This window comes from Ranitomeya variabilis, chromosome 2 (genome assembly GCF_051348905.1).
Source record: "Ranitomeya variabilis isolate aRanVar5 chromosome 2, aRanVar5.hap1, whole genome shotgun sequence".
In the NCBI taxonomy this organism is placed as follows: domain Eukaryota; kingdom Metazoa; phylum Chordata; class Amphibia; order Anura; family Dendrobatidae; genus Ranitomeya; species Ranitomeya variabilis.
In genome coordinates, this window is record NC_135233.1 from 461,484,085 (window position 1) to 461,508,299 (window position 24,215).

The 24,215-nt window shown below is 41.6% G+C and overlaps 1 protein-coding gene across 2 annotated transcripts in view; it reads right to left on the reverse strand.

Annotated features, from left to right (window-relative positions):
- LOC143806687 (uncharacterized) overlaps positions 1–24,215 on the reverse strand; it is a 43,188-nt gene that overhangs the window by 13,579 nt on the left and 5,394 nt on the right. For both annotated transcript variants that reach the window (XR_013221537.1, XM_077287489.1), the window contains exons 3-6: positions 20,171–20,203; positions 12,088–12,147; positions 11,277–11,453; positions 6,639–6,786 (exon numbers count right to left, since the gene is read on the reverse strand). Coding sequence is in view for 1 of the 2 variants with exons in the window: in XM_077287489.1 (XP_077143604.1) it covers positions 6,639–6,786; positions 11,277–11,453; positions 12,088–12,147; positions 20,171–20,203 (418 nt within the window). In the remaining variant the exon portion in view is untranslated. The remainder of the gene's footprint in view (positions 1–6,638; positions 6,787–11,276; positions 11,454–12,087; positions 12,148–20,170; positions 20,204–24,215) is intronic.

The window sequence follows — 24,215 nt, forward strand, 5'->3', positions numbered from 1 at the left end:
AATACATGTCAGCAAAAAGACATACAATTTTGGAAATGCAAGTACAAGTAAACTTTTTAACAGTGCTTCCCTTTATGGGAGGTGAGGACTCTTGAACGTTACAAACATGGTTAAATACTTTCAATAACAGACTATAAATAACTTCTCTTACCCAACCGGGTATTCTACTAAGTGCAAAATTTGAACAATAGTTTAACATTGCCTTTAAGGACGTACTCGCTAAATCCACTAAAGACCTTCTTATAATCACATTATAAGGCTAATCAACTTTTATGCATTCTCCTTCTTTAAATCTGCAGGACCGCCTGTCCTAACTGCTCCAGACCTACTGCCTCTCCTTTCTGTTACAGGACCGCTCCTTTCCGCCCGAGCCTACTGTCCTTCCACTACTATACACAGTATAGAACATATCATTTTTCTTTCAGCTTAAGATCACTGAGCCATCCCTATATGGCCCCTAAGAGGACTCACCACTAACCCCTACGGGTTCACTTCCTGTCCTCATTCTCTATCACATTATTAAACATTTCTTACAATCAACTAGTTGGTTACATTTAACTTTCACATATCAACATCATCAATACTTTCTTTTCAAGGCATTATTGCCATCTAACCATCTTAAGGCAACACTGTTCATAAGTGCAAGATGTGAACATCCCCTTTAAGAGGGGACCAAGTCTCTACGAGGTAGTGCAACTTCTCAAGCCGCAAGTCCGTATGCAGCAAGGACTCCAGTGCAGGTTCCAAGAACCGTATCTTCGCAAAGAGTCCGTCTTTTATGTAAAACCAGTAGAGATCACCTTTAAGAAGGTGCAAACTATATACAAGGAGTTTGTATCATGCATTGTTCATGATTCAGCAGTTCTTTGATAACTTGTGCAAAACGTAGAAAACAAACAAAAACAATAGGGATCCCGGGTCAACAAAGGGATCCCTTTAAGAATAACCCTAGACGGGTTTTAGCAGCAAAGTAGCAGAAAACAAACAGTTTGAAGAACTATTTACATATTCGGAGTTTTAAGATCTTACTCTTGTGGTGCAGACGGTGGTTTTTGGTTCCCGGCCGATGCAGCACCTGTGCTGGTAGTTGGTCTCCCAGGTGCCATCATTTCAGCCGGTGTCTGGATTTGAAGGCTAATCCTGCTTGCAAGCTCGGCTGCTGCTACAAGGCGGACGGTGGTGATAGTAACGAGATCTGTCAAATCCGGATCAATCGGGGTCACGGCAACAGGTGACGCTCCCTCAGGCTCACACCGGTGGACGTTCCGAGCGCACCATCCTTGTGCGTTCCGGCGGCGAGTGTAAGTCACCTGATCCCCCCTTTGCAATGGGTCACCATCTCGACTGCAGCAGGGAGTTTTTACGTTGTAGCTAGTAACGAAGACGTCAGTTGGCAGTCCCGGTTCCTGTATGGAGCCCCAACCCCTCTTCGGGTGGAAGGCTAGCACAGTCCCCCGCTTTACCACGTCGTTCCTGCGTTGCGTCTTCGGCATATCAGATTGTTCTGTTTCGTCTCGGTTTTTCCAGTGTTGGATCAGACATTGTTTATACTGTTCCCAAGTGAGCACAGCAAGGGTGAGGCTCTCCCCCGGAGCTCCATATGGCTCGTTCCAGGGGGTGTCTCACCGGAGGATCACCCCATCTGGGCCCACATCTATGGGTTCCCCCATCTTGGTCGGTAGGGGAGGTACCAGCTTCCCCATCACGTCGGGGGTGAGTACCACCCGTTCCACCGTAAAGGCGCGGTTATTGCTGCTGGGGTGAGGAGCGGTCACCGGAGCGGGATCGGTCAGGGGAGCCGGATCGGTCGGGAGAGCAGAATCGGCCGGGGGAGTAGGGGTGCCGTCCATACCTGCGCCTGATGTGATTCCACCGATGTCGATCTGTTCCGTTGACGAGGACACTGGAATCGGCTGCAGCCCGGACCGCGGCCCTTCCGGAATGGCCTCTTGATGTGGTTCCGCCCTCCATGGCTCCGTGGCTGGGATAGGTAGGCTCGGCTCCTCCACTGGCGGCTCCCAGGAATTCAGGTCCTTCACGGGCGGTGGACGCGAGTCCGCCTCTGATGGGTGAGGGCAAGCCGGGATCACCTCGCCGTTGCTCGGGCACTGGCTGCTCATCGTCGCTGTCTGGCATTCGGCGGCAACGCATGCACCTGGCTCCGCCATTTCTCCGAGGTTGAGCTCCTTCTTCACCTCGTTCCCGCCGTTGCAGATCAGGGGGCGGTTCTCCTCTGCTGCTGGGTAGGTCGTCCTCTCGCAGCAGGAGTCGGAGGGGGCGGTCGCTACTTCTGGCGCCGCTTTGGTAGTCTCCTCCCATGGCACGCCCTTCTTCTCCCCCTGCGCTCCCCGTGGCGCTGCAATGGCGGCGACTTTTGGCGGGAACTTTTGGCGGTAAATGGCACAGTACAGTCTTTGCAATAAATCACAGTCCCAAGTATAATAAATCACAGTTCCAAGTATAATAAATCACAGTTCCAAGGCACACATGACCTGATTCTTCAAGCTTAAGTAGATTCTGTTCGTGACGCCAAGTTGTAGTGCCCCCACTGCCGCAGGGCCGAGGGGTACCCGGTACCGGGCCTCTGAGTCTCTGCTCTGGGGTTGTCACGGTGGCTAGACCCGGTCCGTGACCCTGCTGAGGGGCGTACAGTAATAGATGTGGATGATGGTGGTAGTGTAGTGCCGGTCGCAGTCAAATAACGAGGACACCAGGTGTGTAGTCTCTTTACCTCTTTACTGAAGGTCTCTGGGTCCTCAGTCCAGAATACGGTTCACCAGGCTGCGCAAGTCCGGCCGGTCCAATGGCACCTCCAGAGTTCTCCTTGCAGGTGGAAATCTGTGCCTTCCTGCTAGCGCTATGTGTTGTGGTCCTCCCCTGCTGTGCTTACGGAAAGTCCCCACAACTGTTGTGTCTGTTTCTCGTGTTCCCTCACAACTCGATTAGATGATGTTCTGCTAATCCGTCCCTCCCGGTGTTATGGTTGGGACGCACCCGTATGACGGGTAGGCTCGGAGCTAGATATATAAATACTTCCTCGGCGTTCCGGCCGCCGGCTGTGCGCCTCAGTAGGATGTTGCCTCGGTCTTACAGCACGACTCCTACTGGTATTCTCCTTGTTGCTTTGATCTCGTTTCTCACTCAGCACAATATATCTCGCTTCTGATCCTTTCTTTGGGCACCGCCGCTATGCTGAGCAGGCACGGTCCCGTGACGTTCTTTCTGGTAGCCAGGCCACTGTCAGGGTCCCAAACCTGACAGGGACCCTACCGAATCTTCCCCCCACAACACCCTCTGCCACAAGGTGTTGCCTGGTTCCAACCCAGTCAGCTTTCTTCTCTCACTTCCTGCCTGACCCCCAGTTTTACCAGTATGTGAGGAGTGGCCTAATGAATAGTACCCTTAGCTCCCCCTGGAGGCCCGACTGTGAAATGTATTGGTGTCTGTGATACCTGGTCAGATGAACTCCTTCAGTGCCATCAGACGTACCATAGCCCCCCTTAGCGGCGGAGCCACAGTACTGCAACGACCAGGACTCTGGGGCGCTGCACATATGTCTGTGATTTAAGGGCATAAAAATTCAAAGTTGGAAAATTGCGAAATTTTCAAAATTTTCGCCAAATATCCATTTTTTTCACAAATAAACGCAAGTTATATCGAAGAAATTTTACCACTATCATGAAGTACAATATGTCACGAGAAAACAATGTTAGAATCGCCAAGATCCGTTGAAGCGTTCCAGAGTTATAACATCATAAAGGGACAGTGGTCTGAATTGTAAAAATTGGCCTGGTCATTAACGTGCAAACCACCCTTGGGGGTGAAGGGGTTAACAATATACGGTTCTGCAATAGTAAATATTGCAGGATCAAGTGCTCTGGTGGGCTTAAAAAAAATCACTAAACAAAAACTAAAGTAAAATTCAAGGTCAAATCACCACCTCTATTTACATTTACAAGGTTTGATATTTTGGTCTCCTTTAACTCTTTGAAGTTTGCACCATGTGCCGGAATACTCCTCCTATTCCACTCCACTATGCCACATGTGTGGGCACCCTTACTGAGCAGGTATCTGGATGGGTAGGGGTATTCTGCTACATTCAGGACACAACTGACCTATTGAATAAACTATTAGCAATAGGTGGATGTGGAATCTATGTACTCCAATATCCCACACCAGGATGGATTAAATGCCTGCAAATTCTTCCTGGGAAACACAGGGACTGATGCAGATTCTGTGGTGAAACTTATAAAATTCATCCTCACCCACAATTACTTTGAATTTGACAAGAAGATCTATCTGCAGTAGACTGGCACAGCAATGGGAAGTAAAATGGCCCCACAGTATGCAAATCTTTTCATGGCCAAACTTGTAAGCGACTTTTTATCCTCATGTCCCATCAGGCCTCTGGCGTACTACCGCTACATTGATGACATTTTAATCATCTGGACGGAGTCTGAGCCACAGCTAAAGACGTTTCATGAACAGTTTAATCAATTTCATCGCACCATCAACTTAACACTCAACTACTCCTGCACTGAAATTAACTTTTTGGACATCCTCATTAGGCTGCAGAACAATGAAATAGAAACATTCCTGTATCAGAAGCCAATCGACCGCCCAACATACCTTAAATGGGACAGTTTCCATCCAAAACACATAAAAAACTCCATTGTCTACAGCCAAGCCATCAGATATAATCGTATATGTTCCAACCCCGTGGATAGAGATGAACACCTTGGTCGCCTCAGAAAGGCCTTTTTGAATCAGGGCTACCAACCAAGAACAATTCAAAACCAAATTACAAGTGCAACTAGGATATCAAGGAATCACCTGCTACATTACAAAGCTAAAGAAGAAAATAACCGGGTACCTCTAGTACCGTAGTTACCTACAATCCAAATCTGGAGGCACTAAGGGGAGCTGCATGGAAATTACAACCTTTACTACAAAAAGATGCCCGATTACAATCCATTTTCCCAGACCGCCCACTACTGTGTTTTAGGCAGCCCCCAAATCTAAGAAGCATCATTGTCAAGAGCTCCCTGTCCTCTCCAACAGCTGCAGGAACCTTTCCTTGCAATCAGAAAAAATGTAAAACCTATCCATTTATAATGACCACGGACAACATAAAGATCCCCAATTCACATCAGGACTACAAGATCCCAGGTACTTTCAGCTGCGACACTTCTAATGTGGTATACCTAATTATTTGTACTAAATGTCCAACTGGGGGTCTGTGTGTGGGGGATACAGGGCGAAAACTGAGGACAAGGATGAATTCTCACCGCCACACAATAAGAGAAAAAAAGAATGGATCTACCTGTGGCAATACATTTTTGTATGCCCGATCATAGCACCATGGACCTGAAATTACTTGTATTGAAAGGTAACTTCAAATCTCAGAGAGACAGGAGAATCTGGGAATATAAACTTATGATGACCTTTGACACATTCAGTGCAGGAATGAATGTGTCTCATGGATTTATGTCTTTTTACATCAATTAAGGAATTTGCACTTCAGACCATGTTGGGTCATCATTACAGAACCAGACCCCAATCAGAAGACAACAAAACATTCACTCCTAATCTAGGAACTTTCCAATATTTATGGACACAACTATTTATCACTTATCACTCTCCCATAATGACAGTTCTGTGCTGTGTTGTGTATAAATATGTGACTCTTCAGAATTTGCTTTAGTCTATGCCTGATGAAGAGACCTGAGTAGTCTCGAAAGCTTGCAATTTGTTATCATCTTTTCAGTTAGCCATTAAAAGGCATCAACCACTGAGGACCCTCAATTCTAAATATTTTTCTATCTACTGCCTAACACAGTACCAAGATATTTATCTTTCCTGTATCACTATGCCACATACATTTAAAAAGTAGCAAAACTTCCACAACATTTTTTTAAATATTTGGCAAGAAGTGTAATTGCCTGCAGATCGGTGGGGGTCCTGATCCTTAGACCCCCACGATCACTCAATAGACCCCTGAACAGTGCACAACTCCGCAGCATATGCTTTCTATTGAATATACTGCTCTATGTGCGCTCAGACAGGAGCTGTGTGCTGCTGTCTCCCCATATGTGCACTGTTTGGGGGTCTCAGGACCCAGACCTCCACTAATCTGCCACATATGAAAAACACCCATAAACTCCTTGAATCTGCCAATAAAGCTACATGTTTGTCATCCTTTTGGATCCACTTTAAATTTTTTTTTTTTTTGCATTTCACTCTTTAAGCACAAGTGTGAAGAATAGGGCAACGTTGTATATAAAGTATATTCTTATGTGACTGATAGTGAGATGTTACACTGTTGGTTTAAAAAATAATAATTCTGGTGTAAAGTATGTGAATGTTTATTAAACATGTTCACTTTTGATATACTTTTATTCCAAAGGCATCATTAGAATTATTACAGTTTACACATCATCATTACATTTTTTTTTTTTATAAAATCCAAAACAAAGAATAGCAAAACCTTGGGCGCAGCATTGTAGTCATATAGCAACGGTTGGATTATAAGGTATTTGTGCTGACTCTTTCCTATAAACCGTTCTGTATTCAGATCCCGGATGACAAATATTTCCTCAACGTATCAATACAGTGAAACAAGTAAATGTGATACTAACCCTTTAGGTTTGGAACAGCAGAAATAAAATATACATGCCAGCCATAAAACAATCCATTCAAATGTCATAACGCCATATGCAAATAAGTAAAGGTTTGTAGCGCATTTGCCTTCTTTTTGGTCAAACATGTTAAAAATCCAGAAACTTCCTAGAAGTAAAACAACAGAAATGATTAAATATTCCCATATATATAATATATATATAATGTGTGCATGGGATATTAAAAAACACTGTTTGCATGGAACCAAATCTTCACTTGGAATGCCACCTATCTTGGATTTTTATGTATGAAAAAAATAGTTAAAGGGTTAATCCAGGACTAAATTATTATTATTTTTGTTTTACTCTGGGGCAAAAAAACTGGCAGCGATTCATCTGCTCCTTGTTAACACAGCAGCTCGTCTTCTTCCAGACTGCTCTGTTGATAGGGCTGTGCCTGCCGACATCATCATGCTGATTGACAGCCGGCACCCCGCAGCTCTGCAGTAGGAAGCCGACTGTCAACAGAACTGAGCAGAAGAGAAGCCACTGCTATGTCGATGCGACGTCAGCAAAAGCCACAGAATTGCAAGCGGGAGCGGTCAACCACTCCGTACCGGCAGAGATCGGCGCTGAGCACAATAGGTATGTAGATAGCAACTACCTGCCCTTAAAAAATATATATATACACACTGTGTTCCAAATTATTATGCAAATTGGATTTAAGTGTCATAAAGATTTAAACGTTTTGTTTTTCAAATAAACTCATGGATGGTATTGTGTCTCAGGGCTCAATGGATCACTGAAATCAATCTTAAATACATGTGATAATTAGTTTTCCAGGTGATTCTAATTAAAGGAAAACTACATAAAAATGATGTTCCACATTATTAAGCAGGCCACAGGTTTCAAGCAATATGGGAAATAAAAAGGATCTCTCTGCTGCTGAAAAGTGTTAAATAGTGCAATGCCTTGGACAAGGAATGAAAAAATTATATATTTCACGAAAACTTAGGAGTGATCATCATACTATGAAGAGATTTATGACTGAAACAGAGTTCATGCAGATAGAAGCATATTGAGGAAGGTTTCTGCCAGACAAATTCATTGAATTAAGAGAGCAGCTGCCAAAATACCATTACAAAGCAGCAAAAAGTTATTTGAAGTTGCTGGTGCCTCTGGAGTCCCTCAAACCTCAAGGTGTAGGATCCTTCAAAGGCTTGCTTTGGTGCATAAACCTACTATTCGGCCACCCCTAAACAGTGATCACAAGCAGAAATGGTTGCAGTGGGCCCAGACATACATGAAGACGATTTTTCAAGCAGTCTTGATTGCTGATGAGTGTCGAGCAACCCTGGATGGTCCAGATGGGTGGAGTAGTGGATGGTTGGTGGATGGCCACCATGTCCCAACTAGGCTGCGACGTCAGCCAGGAGGTTGAGGAGTCATGTTTTGGTCCAGAACAGCTGGTAGGACCCTTTAAGGTTCCTGAAGGTGTGAAAATGACCTCTGCAAAGTGTATAGAGTTTCTGACTGACAACTTTCTTCCATGGTATAAAAAGCAGAAACGTGCCTTCAGGAGCAAAATCATCTTCATGCATGACAATGCACCATCTCATGCTGTCATGCTGCAAAGAATACATCTGAGTCATTGGCTGCTATAGGCATAAAAGGAGATAAACTCATGGTGTGGCCACCATCTTCCCCTGACCTCAACCCTATCGAGAACCTTTGGATTATCATCAAGCAAAAGATCTATGAGGGTGGGAGGCAGTTAACATCAAAACAGCAGCTCTGGGTGGCTATTCTGACTTGACCTGTTGGGATGTTTTGGAGTTAAATAGCTTTTTTGTTCAGTGAATGTGACCTCCTAATCCTGCAAATTCTTTTTTTCAGTTCTTTAAAACATATCAAATGTTTAGAAATTCTACTGTGCCTAATAATTTGGAACAGTGCATTTTGAGTTTTTATTCATTTTAGAGATTATACTGTTATCATTGGGAGGTTTCTTCAATAAAATTCAATGTATACGCTAAGGGGTGATGACTTTTATTAGACTGACTGTCATTTGCACCGACCATTTAGGACACTCAGAGAAAAATGTCACTTGCATAATAATTTGGAACATAGTGTGTGTATATATATATATATATATATATATATATATATATATATATATATATATATAGTCCTAGATAACCCATTCGATTTTTATTCACCCATGTGCAACATTTCACCTCTGTTTTTTTATTTTTACCATTCAGTCAGTTATTTGATGTGATAAATAAAGTGTAGAAGCCAGGAGAGCCAACATTTTTAAATTGAACCCACCTATAAAAATGTTTTTGTAAAATGCATTTAAAGGGGTTTAACCGGACTGAAGTATCTGCAGGTTAATAGTGTTATGAAGGTACTTGGCTGCTTTACTAAAACTGCAGCACCTGGGAGTAAATGGACTTTATTTCTCCCAAGAGCCGCTGACTTTCAGCCATACAAACAGGCTGGCACAGCTACAGTCGTCACTCACTAAACTGTAAGCGGCGACGGTAAGAACACAGCGGCACTATGACTGACAGCCAGCTCTGCAGTGTATCAGTGTAGAGCCAACTTTCAGTCATTCAAGCGTGCTGGTGTGGCTACAGTCATTGCTCACTATACAGTGAGCGGCAGCCGTAAGCACACAGCGGCACTATGACTGACAGCCAGCTCTGCAGTGTATCAGTGTAGAGCCGACTTTCAGGCATGCTGGTGCGGCTACAGTCATTGCTCCCTATACAGTGAGCGGCAGCCATAAGCACACAGCGGCACTATGATTGACAGCTAGCTCTGCAGTGTATCAGTGTAGAGCCGACTTTCAGTCATTCAGGCATGCTGGTGCGGGTACAGTCATTGCTCACTATACAGTGAGCGGTGGCCGTAAGCACACAGCGGCACTATGACTGACAGCCAGATCTGCAGTGTATCAGTGTAGAGCCGACTTTCAGTCATTCAGGCATGCTGGTGCGGGTACAGTCATTGCTCACTATACAGTGAGCGGTGGCCGTAAGCACACAGCGCCACTATGACTGACAGCCAGATCTGCAGTGTATCAGTGTAGAACTGGCTGTCAGTCAAAATGCAAGGGCATGCTTACAGCTGGCGATGTTCTTCTGCCTACCAGTTTCCTGCCTGTCGGAGGCGTTGCGCTCCTGATTAAATGACAGTTCGGACTCTGCGTGGCTGAGACACTGGTCCAAACTGTGCGCTCTACCTCGCTCCAAGTAAAAGCAGCTGCCTCTGCAGAATCAGAAGAATGCACATCCTCTGAAGCTGATTTATTCTGGCCAGGTATACATATAAGATTCCTCCATTTACAAGAACGGAGAATATTTTTAAAAAGCAGTGAATTGCAAAGCGTCTTGATTTGTTTTAACAAAAACTTTGCAATTTAACCCTTTTAACAAGATGAGAGAAGATCCCTTTAAGTTAACAAAAAAAAATTGTATCAAAGTTGGAAATTAATTTTAAGTTGGGCTCACAGTTTCTGGAAAAAAATCCCACAGTTTGTCTAGGCAGATTTTGCCATAGGCTGTGCTGAAGATTTACTTTGGATTTCACCCCATATCTTCAATGAGTAAAATCCATGGTGGAAAACCGCATCATCTTTACAATATAATGCAATTTGAAAATCTGAAAGATGGCGGTTTTGACTCCCAGTTAGGGATGGGTGGACCTGTGGAAGTTCAGGATGAGCGGACCCGTGGAAGTTCGGGATGGGCGGACATGTGGAAGTTCGGGATGGGCGGACATGTGGAAGTTCGGGATGGGCGGACCTGTGGAAGTTCGGGATGGGCGGACCTGTGGAAGTTCGGGATGGACAGACCCATGGAAGTTCGGGATGGACGGACCCGTGGAAGTTCGGGATGGGCAGACCTGTGGAAGTTCAGGATGAGCGGACCTGTGGAAGTTTGGGATGGGCGGACCTGTGGATGTTTGGGATGGACGGACCTGTGGAAATTCAGGTTTTGGTACCCAACCAAACTTTACTCCAAAGTTCGGTTCGGATACCAGAACTTAAACCTGAATCCCATTGAAATCAATGAGGACCTGAACTTTGGAGCTGGAAAATCTCACATTTATGCAGCAATGATGACATTATTACAGCATAGGATGAGCGGTATAAGTAACATACAAAAGGGAATTTATTAAAGGGAATCTGTCACCAGGTTTTTGCTACCTAATCTGAGAGGCGCATGATATAAAGACAGAGAACCTGATTCCAGTGATGTGTCAGTTACTGGGCTGCTTACTGTAGTTTTGATAAAGTCACTTTTATCAGCAGGAGATTATCGCTAGCGGACTAGTAAACCTGCTGCCTTGTAGTCCAACCCCGCCCCCACCACTGATTGGTATATTTCTGCATATGCACAGTGTACACAGAAAGCAGCCAATCAGTTTTGTGGACGGGGTTATACAGAGCTCAGCATTCAGAGAACTGCTATATCTACAGAAGATAAATCCGTGATTTTATCAAAACTGCAGCAACTAGTAATGTAAGTGATACATCGCTGGAATCAGGGTCTCTGCCCTTATATCATTCTGCTTTCAGATGGGGGAAACAAAAACCCGTGACAGATTCCCTTTAAGACTGTCTTTCTTTAAAAATATATAAATACATACCTGCAGCGAACCAGCAAAATATTAATACAAACATCACGTTGTCTAAACATACACTAAATAGATGCCGTAAGATTCTTAGAAGTAGAATGGTGGAAATCACAACGTGAGTAACTCCTGTCCCCAAAAGGAATATCGGTATTTTCGGCTGAATGAGGCAATCGTTTTTGTACAGACCTCCTGTTAATAAAAAAAAAAAAAAAAAAGAAAGAAACGCGGAAGTCTTAGACAAATTGTGTCTTTTGCTCGATATATCGGATAAGAATATGCATAAACTGAAGTTAAAGGGAACCTGATAATACTATTAACCTAGAGATATGGGGCTAATCTGCAGGTCGATAGCATTATGAAGGTGCAGCACCTGGGAGAAAATGAGCTTTATTTCTCCCAGGAGCCGCCAGCTTTCAGTCACACAGGCGATTACAGTCACTGGTGACAGCACGAAGAGTGGCAGCTGTAACCACGCAATGACACTGACTGGCAGCTGGCTCAGCAGCACTGGTGGACACAAACAGAAGAAGCCCCTGTGCCAGAATAGTGTATGGGCCCTTTACAGTCCAATTCATCAGAATGCAAAATTCCACTTGCTTTGGAGCTGGATGTGGCCGCCTGCCTCTTAGGCCGCTGTGTGGATGCTCCAATGGTAGGTCCACACCTGCTCAGCAGGGTATAGTAATGACTGACAGGTATCTCCCTATACATGCACACAAGGAGAGACCTGTCACTCAAGGGGAGTGGGCGGGGAGAAGTCAGGAGACCCGCCTTTCCAACTAGTCTCCCTTGCCTCTCAGGACCTTTCACATAATCAACTTACCCATAACAATCATGGAAATGCCAAGCATGATCCAAACTGTTATCGCTGATATCTGTAAATCTAGAGAAAATGTATAACATTCAGTAAAATAAAAATAATATATGTAATGTTATGTCCCAAAACAACAGGATTCCAACTCTGGAGGGGAGGTAGGGTACACACCATGCATGTACTAATGTCCGAATAGACAGAAGAAAGTTACCCTACTGCAATCATATCCACTAGCATTATTAAAAGATCACTTTTGTTAGGTATTATTTCAAATGAATAATGTAATATACCCGACAATTACTAAATTACACAGGTCAACAAAAAAAAATTTTTTTTCTGGTGTCCAAAATATTTTAATGAATTTAGGGTATTTTTGGGGTGCTGATTCTGAATATGCTATCAGTTTTGCCAGATTGGCTCAAGTTTTTGACATTTTTGGTATCTTATTTATAGCACTTGTTGGTAAATGCGACGCATCATCTCATTAATTTCTTTGGATTAGTACTTGAACTGAGCAGTTCTCAATATAGTTTTGTGTTAAATAGTGTTCTAAAAGTTTGTTCATAGCTTGATTTTTGCACTAACTTTATGTTGTTGTCTGTTTTCCAGTGAAAAGCATGAACTCATCAAGAAGAAGTTGTCTTAACGATCCAGACTCATTCTGTTACATTTGTGGTGAATACACACTGCCAAAACATAGAAGAAACATAACAGACTTCGTAAAAAAAGTGTATTTTGCCTATTTTGGGGTTATGCTTGGGGACCAAGACAAGTTTTGGGCACCACACATAGTGTGCAAAGCATGTATCGAATTATTACGAAAATGGAGCAAAGGACAAAGAAAAAGCTTCAAATTTGGTGTTCCAATGGTGTGGAGAGAGCCAAAAAATCATCATGATGACTGTTATTTCTGTGCAGTGCAAGTGCAAGGATTCAATAAGCATAAGAAACGAAAATGGGAGTAACATGGAATCTGCAAGAAGGCCTGTCCCTCATTGTGAAGATGTGCCTGTACCTGTGTTTACCATAAATAACAGTCATCATGATGATTTTTTGGCTCTCTCCACACCATTGGAACACCAAATTTGAAGCTTTTTCTTTGTCCTTTGCTCCATTTTCGTAATAATTCGATACATGCTTTGCACACTATGTGTGGTGCCCAAAACTTGTCTTGGTCCCCAAGCATAACCCCAAAATAGGCAAAATACACTTTTTTTACGAAGTCTGTTATGTTTCTTCTATGTTTTGGCAGTGTGTATTCACCACAAATGTAACAGAATGAGTCTGGATCGTTAAGACAACTTCTTCTTGATGAGTTCATGCTTTTCACTGGAAAACAGACAACAACATAAAGTTAGTGCAAAAATCAAGCTATGAACAAACTTTTAGAACACTAATTAACACAAAACTATATTGAGAACTGCTCAGTTCAAGTACTAATCCAAAGAAATTAATGAGATGATGCGTCGCATTTACCAACAAGTGCTATAAATAAGATACCAAAAATCTCAAAAACTTGAGCCAATCTGGCAAAACTGATGACATATTCAGAATCAGCACCCCAAAAATACCCTAAATTCGATGAAATATCTTTGGCACCAAAAATGCTGTTGACCAGTGTTATTAATGTAAAAATGATGGACTGAGTCCCTAATGTGCAGATTTTTCTGTCTAATTGAAAATCACTATTTTTCAACTTTCCTATTGCTGCAATAGTTATATCGATGTGTTTGCAGAACACGAAGCATTACTTCGTTTGTTTAAAAAAACAATAACACACAAACTCCCAGGTTTCGCCACTAATCTGGCTTCTGCAGGAGTAAAGGAACTTTTTGTGTAGATCTGACAATCTTTGGTGCCCCACACAGTAATAGTACCCCTCCTCCCCTACAGTACTAGTGTCCCTTTTGTGATGCCACACAGTGCGACGATGACATACTCAATATGCCCTGAACTCAAGTTTAAAAGGCAGGTCAAGGGGTTATTAAGTTACATTCCTTCTTTTATATTAAGAGCATTATTTATAACAAAAAAAGTCATTACTTTTCAAGCTCACGATGAGACTAAAATGATAGAAAATAAATTTATACTTACAGAAAATAAAATGACTGTGCATATCTTGTACATCTGAAAAAAAATACAAAAGAATAATCAGATTACAGCTACAAAGAATGGAAAGATCTGTAATTTTTATCGTAGGTACACTTCACCTGTGAGAGACAGAATCTTAAACAAAAATCCCCCAAATCACATTGTATGATTTTTACATAATTAATTTGCATTTATTGCATGAAATAAGTATTTGATACAATAGAACTTAATAATTGTCACAGAAACCTTTGTTTGCAATTACAGAGGTCAGATATTTCCTGTAGTTCTTGACCAGGTTTGCACACACTGCAGAAGGGATGGTGGCCCACGCCTCCATACACATCTTCTCCAGATCTTTCAGGTTCCGGGGCTGTCACTGGGCAACATTGAATTTGACTCCCTCCAAAGATTTTCTGTTGGGTTCAGGTCTGGAGACTGGTTTGGCCACTCCAGGACCTTGAAATGCTTCTTACGGAGCCACTCCTTAGTTAACCTGGCTTTTCGGATCATTGTCATGCTGGAACACCCACCTACCACCCATATTAAATGCTCTTACTGAGAGAAGGAGGTTGTTGGCAAAAATCTTGTGATACATGATTATATGATTATAGAGCATCGTGATTATATGGTATAGCAAGACTTTTACTGATTGATTTGATACCATTATGGAGTCTGATGCAGCACCTGTACGGGGCAGTTTACGAGCCGGCCGGGAAGATGCTGGTAATTATTTTAAAGAGTGCGAAAAAGCGGACGAAGTGCATATGCTTAGTACTAAATCATTAGAATACAAACTTACTAACCTCTCTGAGAGAGAGATTAGACTCTTCTGGACAAATAACTCGTTACAATCGTATGTGGATAATAATCGGGTTCCCAGAGGTCTAAGAGTATGGAAGGAGATTTCTCACCACAGCGGTGATGCGGCTTTTAAAATCGAATGGGAGCAAATCATGCTCAAATGTTCTCAAGACCTTTTAAAATTGGTTTTGAAATCAAATGTACAAAATTATGAACTACTAAATACCGACATTTCCAAAACACAAATTGAACTTAAGAGCAGATTGTCGGAAAGTCAATGGGCAGCCTTTAATAAGAAATTGGATTCCAGGCTAGTCCTTGTACAAGCAGAAACGAAACAAAGAAAAAGAGACAAGTTTTTACGGGACAAAAATGACTATGAATCTAATAATATTTTCTCCTGGAATAAAGGATACAAAGACAATTCTATGATGCACACCCAAGGAAGTAGATTTAGACAACGCAAGAGGAGCTTTAACAAAAAGAAGAAATCTCATCCACCAAATAGCAGAGATTATTTAACGACAGAATCTGACTCCAGCCTGAGTGAGAGTTTATCCACTAACATGGACTCCCCAGGTGAAATTCCCCTTGAAGCACAAGCTACTACATCGATCCCTTTAGGAGGAAAACACGGAGGGGCCAACGGAAACACCGGTCCCGAATGGCGACGCAAAAGGAAATTCGTCTCATGGAGACAGGAACGATATTGAGAGTTTCTCCTGATGACTGTGTGGTGAATTTAACCCATCGTATATTGAATCCGGCCCAACTTTCTTTACTTGCAAAAGGCTTGAATTATTGTGTACCCGATAATTTTGACTTTGTTTCTTTCCAGATAGATATGTTTAAGGCGACAAGAAAAATGCATCTATATAAGTTTTTTCGTTCCAGCACTAAAGAGCCAAGCAGCTTTGAAGGAGAACACCCTTGTAAGGTGGGACCTCTAGGTTTCATGGCAAATACACAAAACGAAGTATTGGCAGATTTTCATGATGATGCTAAATTTCTACTCAGCCTTAATCATCCTATGTTAGACAGTAATGTTTCTATGCCTAGTAATAGTGAGATTTCTCCCTTTTTAGGTGGAGTGCCTTCTTCATACATGCCCCCAACTTCCCCGGGCAACATGATAGATTTATTCGAAACCCTTGTTTTGAAAGACATGGAGGCCCTGATATACAAAAAAGCTGCCCCCAATTTAACAAATGAGGAGAATAAGGCCTTAAAAGAAATAACTAGCTGGACGGATGTAATTATCCGCCCTGCAGACAAAGGGGGAAAAACCGTTCTCTTACCAAAAGAAATGTATTTGGCTGAAGCCAATCGGCAATTGTCAGATACATCTACTTATATTAAATTGCAAGGTGATCCAACTTCTAAGTATAAAAGTGAACTATGCACGTTTCTTAGAATAGCTGTAGAAAATGGGGTTATTCCACAAGGGAAAGCAGAGAAATTACTTCCCAACTTTCCCATCAAACCCCATTGGTACTACCTCCCTAAAGTTCACAAATCTTTGATTGCCCCCCCTGGGAGACCAATCGTATCTGGGATTGGCTCCTTAACAGAGCCTTTATCCCAGTACATTGATTGGCTCCTACGTCCTCTTTTGTCTGATGTGCCGTCCTACATTAAGGACACTAATTCATTTTTGAATCAGGTACAAGGCTTTGAATGGCAGCCGGGGTTCTCCATGGCCTCCATTGACGTGGTCAGCCTGTACACTAATATTCCCCAGAGATTGGGTGTGAATACTATTAGACGTATATTGAATACCACAAATAATAGTCAAGGATATATTGAATTTGTATGTGGAGGCTTGGACTTTATATTAAGCCACAATGCCTTCACTTTCCTTGACATCTGGTACAGGCAGACCACTGGGACTGCCATGGGGACCCCGGCTGCATGTACATTCGCCAATCTGTACATGGCTGTCTTCGAAGAGGACTATATCTATTCACAAAAAAATAAGTTCCTGATTCACATAAAACTCTTTGTGAGATACGTCGATGATTTGTTCATGGTATGGGACGGCACCGAAATCGAGTTCAACCAATTTGTAGACTATCTGAATAGTGACAATACAATGGGTATGTCTTTCACCCATAAATTTGGGGGCACCAATCTGGAATTTTTAGACGTATTTGTGGAGGTGATACAGGATAGGTTATGTACATCAGTTTTTCGAAAACCTATTGCAGTAAACTCAATCTTACACTATAATAGTTTTCACCCCAATCATATAAAAAGATCGCTGCCATACAGCCAATTATTGAGAACGCGACGTACCAATAACACACAAGAAGGTTTTGAGCGACAGTCGGAAGAACTTTTGACCAGGTTGCATGATAGAGGTTACCCTGATGAGGTGCTAGAATCTGCGGTGAGCCTGGTTAAAGCTTTATCACAGGGCAAAAAAGAAAGTAGGCAGAACAGGTCCGAGCGACAATTTACTTTTAGCTTTCAATTCGGTCCGTTAGATCGAGAGATCAGATCAATAATTCGAAAGCACTGGCATATTTTGGAGAGAGATAGAGAATTGGTGGGTAAAACTGAAGGTGGCCCATTAATATCGAATCGACGAGGGACCCGTATTAGAGATATGCTGATACACAATCGAGTGACAATAGATAGAACTATGTGGCTAGAACGAGCCACCCCGAAGGGGAATTATCGATGTGGCCATTGTCACTATTGTCGGTTTCATATAACTGGACAAGCATTAAATATTGGTCCTGTTGTGCATACTGTGCGACAATTTATTTCCTGCAAAACGGAGTATGTAGTTTATGTAGTGTTCTGCCCGTGCAAAAGGTTCTACATTGGTAAAACCATTCGGAAATTATATGTACGGTTTAGAGAACATTTTAAGTCGATTAGTTCGGGGAAGGGTGTTCCGAGATTGATTGATCATATCAGAGAGATTCATGGAGGGAACCCAGACGTTTTGACCTTTGCAGGTATTGAGAGAGTTTTTCTCCCTGCGCAGGGAGGCGATCTCCATAATATACTGTTACGACAGGAGACTAAATGGATTCTACGTACGCGAGCTACTGGCCCCGCTGGCATGAATGACAGAGTAGATATGTCTGTTTTCCTTTAAATCTAGGATTGAGAAATAATGTTGTCCCGTATGTTCGTTTTTATAATTCGTTAGTAGCATTCATTTGATTATGTTTGTATACGGAGTTATTTTTTTCTAAATGTTTCTCTTTATTTCACAGGTCCTGTGATAATTCATGTTTTGATCACAATTATATATAATGGTTGCTTACCACCGCTGTGATTATGGTGTAGTTCCCGCAGTGAATTTTCTGTTATTCTTCTTGTTTTCTTTTCTTCTATTTAAAAAATGTCATCATGTATAAATTGTATTCTTAAGCGATGCATTTCATGCTTGTTTTAAGTTGTTTTTAATAGCACTGTGCACTTTCACACCTGATTGGAAATTGACGCAGGAGGAGTATTGTAATTACTTACCTTCTTAATGTGGCGTCATTTCCTCTCAGATAGACCCGTAGAAGCGCTCTCATTCAGCGCGAAACGGCCGTCGTCTCGTCTGCTATTGTCTTGCACTCTCCCACACCCTGTGCCGTGAAGATGTCTTTGTGTGTAATCCAATAAAGAGAACGTGAACTGCAACCTGGTGAGTGCTATGGCGCAATTTCTTCTGGCAACTACTAACTTTATGTTGTTGTCTGTTTTCCAGTGAAAAGCATGAACTCATCAAGAAGAAGTTGTCTTAACGATCCAGACTCATTCTGTTACATTTGTGGTGAATACACACTGCCAAAACATAGAAGAAACATAACAGACTTCGTAAAAAAAGTGTATTTTGCCTATTTTGGGGTTATGCTTGGGGACCAAGACAAGTTTTGGGCACCACACATAGTGTGCAAAGCATGTATCGAATTATTACGAAAATGGAGCAAAGGACAAAGAAAAAGCTTCAAATTTGGTGTTCCAATGGTGTGGAGAGAGCCAAAAAATCATCATGATGACTGTTATTTCTGTGCAGTGCAAGTGCAAGGATTCAATAAGCATAAGAAACGAAAATGGGAGTAACATGGAATCTGCAAGAAGGCCTGTCCCTCATTGTGAAGATGTGCCTGTACCTGTGTTTACCATAAATAACAGTCATCATGATGATTTTTTGGCTCTCTCCACACCATTGGAACACCAAATTTGAAGCTTTTTCTTTGTCCTTTGCTCCATTTTCGTAATAATTCGATACATGCTTTGCACACTATGTGTGGTGCCCAAAACTTGTCTTGGTCCCCAAGCATAACCCCAAAATAGGCAAAATACACTTTTTTTACGAAGTCTGTTATGTTTCTTCTATGTTTTGGCAGTGTGTATTCACCACAAATGTAACAGAATGAGTCTGGATCGTTAAGACAACTTCTTCTTGATGAGTTCATGCTTTTCACTGGAAAACAGACAACAACATAAAGTTAGTGCAAAAATCAAGCTATGAACAAACTTTTAGAACACTAATTAACACAAAACTATATTGAGAACTGCTCAGTTCAAGTACTAATCCAAAGAAATTAATGAGATGATGCGTCGCATTTACCAACAAGTGCTATAAATAAGATACCAAAAATCTCAAAAACTTGAGCCAATCTGGCAAAACTGATGACATATTCAGAATCAGCACCCCAAAAATACCCTAAATTCGATGAAATATCTTTGGCACCAAAAATGCTGTTGACCAGTGTTATTAATGTAAAAATGATGGACTGAGTCCCTAATGTGCAGATTTTTCTGTCTAATTGAAAATCACTATTTTTCAACTTTCCTATTGCTGCAATAGTTATATCGATGTGTTTGCAGAACACGAAGCATTACTTCGTTTGTTTAAAAAAACAATAACACACAAACTCCCAGGTTTCGCCACTAATCTGGCTTCTGCAGGAGTAAAGGAACTTTTTGTGTAGATCTGACAATCTTTGGTGCCCCACACAGTAATAGTACCCCTCCTCCCCTACAGTACTAGTGTCCCTTTTGTGATGCCACACAGTGCGACGATGACATACTCAATATGCCCTGAACTCAAGTTTAAAAGGCAGGTCAAGGGGTTATTAAGTTACATTCCTTCTTTTATATTAAGAGCATTATTTATAACAAAAAAAGTCATTACTTTTCAAGCTCACGATGAGACTAAAATGATAGAAAATAAATTTATACTTACAGAAAATAAAATGACTGTGCATATCTTGTACATCTGAAAAAAAATACAAAAGAATAATCAGATTACAGCTACAAAGAATGGAAAGATCTGTAATTTTTATCGTAGGTACACTTCACCTGTGAGAGACAGAATCTTAAACAAAAATCCCCCAAATCACATTGTATGATTTTTACATAATTAATTTGCATTTATTGCATGAAATAAGTATTTGATACAATAGAACTTAATAATTGTCACAGAAACCTTTGTTTGCAATTACAGAGGTCAGATATTTCCTGTAGTTCTTGACCAGGTTTGCACACACTGCAGAAGGGATGGTGGCCCACGCCTCCATACACATCTTCTCCAGATCTTTCAGGTTCCGGGGCTGTCACTGGGCAACATTGAATTTGACTCCCTCCAAAGATTTTCTGTTGGGTTCAGGTCTGGAGACTGGTTTGGCCACTCCAGGACCTTGAAATGCTTCTTACGGAGCCACTCCTTAGTTAACCTGGCTTTTCGGATCATTGTCATGCTGGAACACCCACCTACCACCCATATTAAATGCTCTTACTGAGAGAAGGAGGTTGTTGGCAAAAATCTTGTGATACATGACCCCATCCATCCTCTCTGCAATACTGTGCAGTCATCCTGTCCAATTTGCAGAAAAGCACCCCCAAAGTATGATGTTTCCCCCACCATGTTTCACAGTTGGGACAGTGTTCTTGGGTTTGTACTCATCCTTCTTCTTCCTCAAAACACGGCGAGTGGAGTTGATAACAAAAAGTTCTATTTTGGTCTCATCTGATCAAATGACCTTCTCCCATGCCTCCTCTGGATCATCCAAATGGTCACTGGGGAACATCAAACGGGCCTGGACATGTGCTGGCATGAGCAGGGGGACCTTGTGTACCCTGCAGGATTTTAAGTAATGTTTAAGACTGTGTGTGCATAAATACCAAAGTAAAAAAAGCAGCAATTCCTGAACGTGGGTACATGCCCTGAGAGACAGAATTCTTGCTGGTTGGTCGGTGATCAAATTCTTATTTCATGCAATAAAATGCAATTTAATTATATAAAAATCATACAATCGATCACAGCATTTAGAAAGTAGGCAGAGGGAGGAAGCCCCTTCTGCCCTTGGATCAGCCCCCCCACTAAATCATTGCGGGGGCCCCGATCGTTGCTATGGTGAACCGATTTCGTCAAAGCCAGCAAACTTGCTAGATCATTCTCAGCGCATGATCTAATAAGTTTGTCAGTGCAGCGCTGAGTTTTGTACAGCATAGGGATAAAAAAGTGAAAGTCTCATAGTGGGACAGAGTAAAAAAGTGAATAAAAATTGTAAAAATATTTTTTTAAAATCACAAAATAATAATAAAAAAAATATATTGTACCCATAAATAAATATTTTTATTAAAAAAAAGTACTCATATTTGTTGTCACCACGTCCGGAATGACCCAACCTACAAAACTATCGCACTACATAGTAACATAGTTATTAAGGTTGAAGGAAGACTTTAAGTCCATCTAGATCAACCGATAGCCTAACCTAACATGCCCTAACATGTTGATCCAGAGGAAGGCAAAAAAAACCATGTGGCAAATAGTAAGCTCCACATTGGGGAAAAAATTCCTTCCCGACTCCACATACGGCAATCAGACTAGTTCCCTGGATCAACGCCCTATCAAGGAATCTAGTGTATATACCCTGTAACATTATACTTTTCCAGAAAGGTATCCAGTCCCCTCTTAAATTTAAGTAATGAATCACTCATTACATCATACGGCAGAGAGTTCCATAGTCTCACTGCTCTTACAGTAAAGAATCCGCGTCTGTTATTATGCTTAAACCTTCTTTCCTCCAGACATAGAGGATGCCCCCTTGTCCCTGTCTCAGGTCTATGATTAAAAAGATCATCAGAAAGGTCTTTGTACTGTCCCCTCATATTTATACATTAAAATAAGATCACCCCTTAGTCTTCGTTTTTCCAAACTAAATAGCCCCAAGTGTAATAACCTATCTGGGTATTGCAGACCCCCCAGTCCTCTAATAACCTTGGTCGCTCTTCTCTGCACCCGCTCCAGTTCAGCTATGTCTTTCTTATACACCGGAGACCAGAACTGTGCACAGTATTCTAAGTGTGGTCGCACTAGTGACTTGTATAGAGGTAAAATTATGTTCTCCTCATGAGCATCTATGCCTCTTTTAATACATCCCATTATTTTATTTGCCTTTGTAGCAGCTGCCTGACACTGGCCACTGAATATGAGTTTGTCATCCACCCATACACCCAGGTCTTTTTCATTGACGGTTTTGCCCAGAGTTTTAGAATTAAGCACATAGTTATACATCTTGTTACTTCTACCAAAGTGCATGACCTTACATTTATAGCCATTAAAGCTAATTTGCCATTTGTCAGCCCAAGCTTCTAGTTTACATAAATCATCCTGTAATATAAAATTGTCCTCCCCTGTATTGATTACCCTGCAGAGTTTAGTGTCATCTGCAAATATTGAAATTCTACTCTGAATGCCCCCTACAAGGTCATTAATAAATATGTTAAAAAGAAGAGGGCCCAATACTGACCCCTGTGGTACCCCACTGCTAACCGCGACCCAGTCCGAGTGTGCTCCATTAATAACCACCCTTTGTTTCCTATCCCTGAGCCAGCTCTCAACCCACTTGCACACATTTTCCCCTATCCCCATTATTCTCATTTTATGTATCAACCTTTTGTGTGGCACCGTATCAAAAGCTTTTGAAAAGTCCATATACACTACATCCACTGGGTTCCCTTGGTCCAGTCCGGAACTTACCTCTTCATAGAAGCTGATCAAATTAGTCTGACATGAACGGTCCCTAGTAAACCCGTGCTGATACTGGGTCATGAGGTTATTCCTCTTCAGATACTCCAGTATAGCATCCCTTAGAATGCCCTCCAGGATTTTACCCACAGTAGAGGTTAAACTACTACTAGTTAAACCCTTTAGTGAACACCGTAAAAAAAAAAAAAGAAGAGGTGCTTTATCATCATACCGCTGAACAAAAAGGTGAAATAACGCATGATTGAAAAGACGAATGTAAATAAAAATTGTACTACTGAAAATGGCATCTTATCCTGCAAAAAATAAGCCACTATACAGCTCAATCAGCGGAAAAATAACAAAGTTATAGTTATCAAAATAAAGTGGTGAAAAAATAATTATTTTTTCTATAAAATAGTTTTTATTGTGTAAAAGCGCCAAAACATACATTTTTTTTTTAAAATGAGGTATCGCTGTAATAGCACTGACCCGAAGAATAAAGCTGCCTTATCAATTTTACCAAACCCAGAATGTTATAAAAAAAAAACAGAAGCAATTCCTGAATTGCTGGTGTTTGTTCATTCGGCCTCTCAAAAATCTGAATAGAAAAGCGATCAAAAAATGTCACCAAATGGTGCTAATAAAAATGGCAATGGCAAAAAACAAGTGCTCACATGACTGTCACACCAAATATGTAAAAATTATAGCTTTCAAAATATGGCAATGTAAAAGCTAGTGTTTGCAAAAAAGCTAAACATAAACATAAGAACCTGATACAAATCTGGTATCGATGTAATCTCACTGACCCAAAGAATAAAGTTGCCTAATCACTTATACCAAATGAGGAACGACGTAAAAATAAGTAAAACCATTTTTTCACCTGCTGTTGATTTTTTCATTCTGCCTCCCAAAGATCTCACTAAGGCTCGGCTCTATCCTGTGCTCTGCGCAGAGCGCTTACATCGGAGTTTCTATATAAATCTATGAAATAAGTGATTGAGACGGAATCTCCGGCAGAAGGTTCCCTATAATGAGGCAGAGAGAGGCACTATATACGCCATAGGACCTGTGATCCAGCGGTGTTCATGTTATTAGGGGTGCATAAAAGTGCACTCGGCCACAGTTTTGTGTACTTCTGAAAAGAAGGACACCACTGAACAGAGGCCAGACGGAGTCCAGAATGACTCTGCTGACTCATTATAGTGAGTGGCTCCCTCGAGGTTTTATCTGAATCACATCACTCAGAGAGTTAGATGGA